The 7,025-nt window shown below is 27.4% G+C and overlaps 1 protein-coding gene across 1 annotated transcript in view; it reads right to left on the reverse strand.

Annotated features, from left to right (window-relative positions):
- Nucleotides 1-1,051: 1,051 nt before the first annotated feature.
- The window catches only part of LOC108755171 (putative uncharacterized protein FLJ37770), a 7,013-nt gene continuing 1,039 nt past the window's right edge, over nt 1,052-7,025 (reverse strand). The window contains exon 2 of the mRNA XM_018498024.1: nt 1,052-1,105. Within this exon, the coding sequence (XP_018353526.1) occupies nt 1,052-1,105 (54 nt within the window). The remainder of the gene's footprint in view (nt 1,106-7,025) is intronic.

Consider the following 7,025-nt stretch of genomic DNA (forward strand, 5'->3'; position numbering starts at 1 on the left):
AGGCGGTTACCGTGCACAACTAGTTTTACGTGCAGGACAACCGTTGTCAGTCGCTAGTCCGATCTTAGATAACGCTACGTCGATCTTAGATAACGCTACGCCGTGGAAAGTTATCCCATGCGTTTTATGTTTTTTTTTAAACGCGACGTGGCGCCTGTTTTCCTAAGATGAAATTGTTGGTCAGCCTGGGACGACAAAGCTTGGATTTTTATTATCGCTTCGGTATATTTATGATCTTTTGTAATCTTATCACTTTTTCGGGCCCGCATTAAAGTTGTTATTCCGGGTTGATTGGCATTTACGAGTTTCGCGGAGTCCGTTCGGTCCCTCTTTTCAGATCTGTCAAACCATTATCAGCGGGCTCCACTCGAATCTCATAGGCGCCGACCGTAGTCGCGATGTAGAGCCGACTCTTCCGAAAGAAAAGAATCGTAACGTCTCTATAGGACGCATAATATAACACAAAATATAAACTATTAAATATCTTTTATAGTCGCAATTTTCTTGCAAATGTAGTCTTTGTATTTGTCTATTTCAATCACTGTTTCGATTTCATGCATTTTTTTTTCTTCTAAAAGCCAATGTCTGAATATGCTGAAATGAATACGAAAGCATAATTTGACATACATAGTTAATCTATCTATCTATGATACATATGAGATCTATTTATAAAATAATAATAACAAAGATATTCGATGCTAATGAAAATGAGAATTAGCGCGGGAGAGAGTGCGCACAATTATTAAAATTGGAAAATCACTTCACTTCATTTGAAGTAATTTTCTAATTTTAATAATTTTGCGCATCCTCTGCCGCACTAACTCTTATCAACTTTAAATGTCTTTGTTATTATTATTTTGATGAGTATTTATATTTCTATCTATTTATAAATGAATATATCTTTCACTGCCATCACTTTTGTGATATCAAGTTGTTTTGGTATTCTGTTTTTTTTTCTTTCTTTGTCGCAGATAATGTCAATTCAAGGAAGGTCTTACGAGAAAATAAAATTACCAATAAATCGTCCACGAAAATATTTAGTGTATTCGAATCAATGATAAGCATAACTCTCCTTCGCTATCCATACATCATGTCCCAAATGAATCTGTAAATTTTAAATATAAAATACTTTCGTATTAGATACACATTTCTGTGAGCATCAAAGAAAACATTCATAAGATTTCGACTGCCATCGCAGTAAAACAAATATTATTTAGTCCACAACAAAAAAGTATTGATAGTGATAGAATACTTTTAAAAATATTAAAAAATATTTTTAAAAAATCTCTCTTAAAATATTATAAAAAATGATGATCAGATTTCTGAATATCTTGTGACAGCAAATATTCTGAAAACATTTTATGGTCGAATGTATATAATTTTCTATCACTATCAATATTTTTTGCCATTTTCTATCACTATATGTTATTTCTATTGTCATTTTCTATCACTATCAATATTTTTTTTAATACATTAAAAAAACGTACTGTTTTGTCTTTTAATTTTATAATTCATCTTATTTGTACAATTTAGATTGTAATTTTCCATGTTTTTAAAAATACAAATCAATATCTGTGGTTTTACTTCTGAAAGTAGTATATTGGAACAAAAAACTTTTGGAAATGACTTTACCCTTACGTGAATTTGTAATAAAAATATAATGTAAATTTTACTAACTATAAATAAGTATTTATATACATATGTATATAGATAACATTATGTTATAATTTGATTACGAATGGTCATTAGATATTTGCTTATTAACAAGGATAATTTGTGTGTGTGTGTGTGTGACCATCAGTTACTAATTAATGGATAAATCATAATATTGGAAACAGGGACTCATCAACGGAAAAATCAAAATATATGTAAAAAAATCATATACAACACTACGTTTCAGTTTTGTAACAATATAATAACATTTCAAATACAAAAATTATCTTGTTTCATCGTTAGCGATAATTTTAGCATAGATTTAAATAATTATACATTATAATAATAATAAATGTTAATCTAAATTTAGTTGAAGGTCTTATGAGTTTTGAAATGTCCTTTTTTTAGTGTAATTGGATAATAAACAGTTTATACTTTTGTAATAGTTTGTAATAGTTTTGTAATAATTTACATTCCCAATGGGGAGAAAATGTTTTCTAAACGTTTTTTATAATAAATGTTTATTGTTCATTAATTTTACTTTCATGATTCGTTTTCAAAATAACATTTATTTAACGTTTATTTAATGTTTTTTAAACGTTTATTTATAATTAATTTTATGTTTTATGATTCATGTCCAAAATAACATTTTTTTAAACGTTTATTAACGTAATTTTACACTAATTTTTTATTCACAATGATATTCTAAAGAAATATTTTTTAAATGTTTATTTAAACGTTTATCAAACGTGTTTTTTTTACATTAAGTGTTTATTTAAGATAATGGCTTGAAGAAACATGTTCTAAACATTTATCTCATGTTGAACTATTATACTATATTATGTCGCAATGAAGAGGAAATGTTTTTTAAACGTTTTTTTTTATTAATTTTACATTTCACAATTTGTTTTCAGGATAACATTTATTTAATGTTCATTTAATGTTTTTTAAATGTTTATTCGTAATAAATTTTACGTTTTATGATTCGTTTTTAAAATAAAATTTTTTTTACGTTTATTTAACGTTTTTTAAATGTTCGTTTTACATTAATTTTTTATTTGAAATAATGATTTAATAGAATATTCTTAAACGTTAAATATATTTGACGTTTGTTAAATGATCGTTTTACATTAAGTTTTCGTTTGAAATAATGTTTCAAAGGAAGACTTTTTTAAACATTTGTTTGAAGTCTATTCTATAATGCGCTCATTGTTTTCTGTTTCTTGCTTTTTTCTTTTTTGCAACCGTTTTATTGACAATTATATTTCTTGCTACGTATTTCTTGTTTCTTTCAAAGTTCGTTAATTTTTATCTCGGGTGACATAAAACGAAAAACCGAATAAGAAACAAGAAAACAAGATGTAAAAAATAGTAAAAAGTAACAAGAAACAAAAAGTACATAGAATAGGCTTTACGTTTATTAAATGTTTGTTTTACGTTATTTATTTAATATAAAAGTTTAATATAAAAGTTAAAAAAATTGTATTATTTTCTAAAATTCAAATAAATAAAAAACGGGTCGGAATAAAAAAAATACACGGAAGAGAAGTTAACCCAACATAATTGCGTTAAGTATATCATTTATGGACAATAAGAATTGTGTCCATCGACAATTATTGTATAAGTAGCGTAACGGATAAGATATGAGACTCATAATCCTGAGATCCCAAGTTTAAAACCCGGTAAATAAAAAAGATAAAAAATATAATTAAAAATTAGTATTAATTAATAAAATTGGTTGTCTAAAATTAAATGTACTGTCGATAAAAAATAATAATATTACAAAAGATAAATACAAAAGATCTGCATTGTACAATATTTTTTCTAATTTTGTTCAAATAATTTTAACATTAAAAAAACGTTATTTAAACGTTTGAATAAACGTTTTTTTTTAATGAAAAAAGGGGACTTTTCTCGCTATTTTAAACGTTTTTAAAAACATTTTAAAAAATGTTTTTTTAAACATTTTTTTCCTTATTGGGTTATTGACATATGAAATTTTGTAGCTCGACTTACTGATAGTTAATTTAATTAAGTCCTGATGAAAATAAAAATCAGAAAAGCAACAGAAGCGAAACTTCTAGAAGGCGAAAATTGGAACAATGAAATGCATTTACGCTTCTTTCACATTTTGATGTTTCTCTTCTTTTGTTACTCTCCCCTTACATCCAATTTACGCTCTGATTTTTATTTTCATCAGGGAGTTATTACTATAAATATTGTATACCTTGTCAGTGATGTATCCTACTGGTATTTTACCATTAAGAAATATGTTTCCGGCTTTTTTGATGTTTTCTATTGAAGCTAGAACACAAAAATACATGAAAAATATATTCATTTTGATTTCTATAAGAATCATAAACACATATAGTAAATGCAATTGCATTTTTTTATTTTATTTTATTATATACTATTAATATTATATATATTATTAACACAGTGTTGAAGCTCTTTATTCAATTTCCTTATTTTTTCCAAATCGTTGTTTACATCTGTTGCGTTAACTGTTTCTTCTTTTCTTTCCCTTGTGCATTCTTTTTGAAATTTAATTTCATGATTTTCAAGTTCACTCTTTAAAAAATAAATTTGTGCCTTATAAGTGTTCACATTTTCGAATTTTGACATTTCTAATTTATAATTTGTATCTTTCTAAAACATTATTTTTATTAATATTACATTTAAGAAATAATATATTTCGTACTAAATTTACAAATCTTACTTCATAATGCTGTAAAATTTCAATGTCCGATTGAAGAAAATTTATTGAACTTTTATCGCTTTATTATTATTATTATTATTAGGCGTTAGGAACTCGAAAGCTCATTGCCGCAAATACCAAATCCCGCCACTGTTCCCGTCCCTGAGCCAGATCCCTCCATTTGTGACTTTTATATCCCTCCATTGTGACTTTTATCGCTTACGTCTTTTTTTTATATTACTGTTTTCCATCGATTGCATTGTACTAATTATGCCGATTATGCAATTTCTGTAATACTTTCATCTATAAACATTCAGTTTTATGTTATTCAGTTCAGTTTATTGCTTATTGTATTGTTAATGCAAATATCGCCGTATAATACAAGAATGTAAGTACAAAAAATAGTTATGAGAATTAATATGTAAAGAAGTAAACATGTTAAGTGTAATTATTTCCATTACTACATTTTTACTTTAGTTTTTCTTGAGAAGCATAAGTGTTTATGCTGTTTCTATCTTCCGTTGAAGAGCTCTCAGATGAAGAAATAAATAACAATAAATAAAGGGCAAAGTAAGAGTCAACACATTTCTTTAAAAAACAAGTCATCTAATTAAAAGAATAAATTAAAAATAAAGAAAAATAAAATTGAAGAAATTATATAATAAAAAATAATAAAAAATGAAAAATAAATAAATAAAAATTCAAATACAAATTACAAGTTTTGGCTACCGGATTGAGCCCTCTTCAGACATATCGAAAAAACCATAGTACAAAATAATAGACTATTCCTAAAACGGATAGTTACATTAAAAATAACTTTCAATTAGTTGAAAAATTAAAAAGATTACACATTACAGGTGAACATAAATTAATTTCATTAGATGTTACATCACTTTTTACGAATGTTCCAATGGAGATAGCGGTCGATTGTGTGAATGAGCAATGGAATTTTATCTCCAAGGATTGCTCTCTGTCTAAGAATGAGTTTTTGGGAGCGATACGGTTTGTCCTAGATTCCACCTTTTTTCATTTGATAATAGAATTTATAAACAAAGCTTCGGCACTCCCATAAGCTCTCCTTTATCCCCTGTAATAACGGACCTAGTAATGAAGAGATTAGAGACGGTGTCCTTGATGTCGTTAAATTTTATTTTATTATAGATATGTTGATGACATTTGTACCGCGGTTTCTCCCTCTAAAATTAATATTTTACTACAACAATTTAATTCATTTCATCCGCGTCTCCAATTCACTACAGAAATAGGGGGATACAGAAATAGGGATAAAATAAATTTTCTGGACATCACTATATCTATCAACAGGAATCGTTTTATTTTTGATTGGTACCGTAAGTTTTTCAAGGAGGTTTTTAAATTTCAACTCAAATCATTCTATTGCACAGAAAAAAGGTACAATTTTTTCGCTAGTTGACAGAGCTTTTTTACTTTCTGATTTTATGTTTCATACAAAAAATTTGACATTTATTATTAACATTTTACTTGATAATGACTACTCATTGACTTTTATTTTTGATACAGTTAATCAACGTATAAAAAAATTTAATTAAAAATAGACACATAAAGGCGCATAAAGATTTGGTTGACAATGTCTGTGCGAACAAATCCGCATCTTGGCTTACGGTATTCATTCCATTTATTCCTCTTCACACTGAAAAATTTAAGCGATCCAATCCAAAAACGACATCTTTCCATAGTCCTAATGAAATGGGTAAATATATTGAAGTACAAAAGGATATTTGTCCCCATACATCTAAAAGCAATGTAGTCTATAAGATATTGTGTAATAATTATGATGCGTCGTATGTTGGACAGACGGGCAGACAATTAAAAACCAGAATTACAGAACATCGTAATCATAATAGATATAATACTTCTGTCCGTTCTGTCATAACGGAGTACAGGCTACAGCATGATCACGATTTCCAATGGGATGAAGTTGAGATTTTGGATGAAGAGTCTTGCTATAGGAAACGTTTGGTTTCCGAGATGCTTAATATCAGGAAGCAGAAGAATGGTCTTAATTTACAAAGTGACACTGAAGGTCTTCACAAGGCTTATATTTCCATCATAAATAAAGTTTGACTTTTTAATACTGACGATCCGTCTCTCTTCTCTCAGTCTGTGGTGATCCGCACTACCGAACGTACATAATAATCGACACATAATGTTTGTCTTACACATCTGCGTTCCTTCTTTCTGTATATATTCCAAAAGTTTTTTATTCTTTTATGGACACGCTCGTTTGAATATTTTATACATGATTTCTGGTGAGTTTTTATTTTTTATTAGATTTCCGGTATGCTAATTTATTTACGTGGATATTTTTTTGTAAGAAGTTTTTATTTTATCTTTTTTATCAACTAGAGCTTTGCTAAGATATTTTTAATACATTTCACTGTTCAATCATATGGAAATAATGTCGAACTCTACATCAAGACTCACCCGAACTGTGAATGTAATGAATATGCGATCATTTGCGATAATTGATTTTGTACTACGATTTTTTCGTTATGTTAATGTCTGAAGAGAGCTCAATCCGGTAGCCGAAACTTGTAACTTTTTATTATTATTTTTTTATTTTTAATTTTATTTTTGCTTTATGTAATTTTACCTCTTGTTAATTATAATATATTCTTTGGTTAATTTTAAAGAA

This window comes from Trachymyrmex septentrionalis, unplaced genomic scaffold, assembly GCF_001594115.1.
Source record: "Trachymyrmex septentrionalis isolate Tsep2-gDNA-1 unplaced genomic scaffold, Tsep1.0 scaffold86, whole genome shotgun sequence".
Lineage (NCBI taxonomy): Eukaryota > Metazoa > Arthropoda > Insecta > Hymenoptera > Formicidae > Trachymyrmex > Trachymyrmex septentrionalis.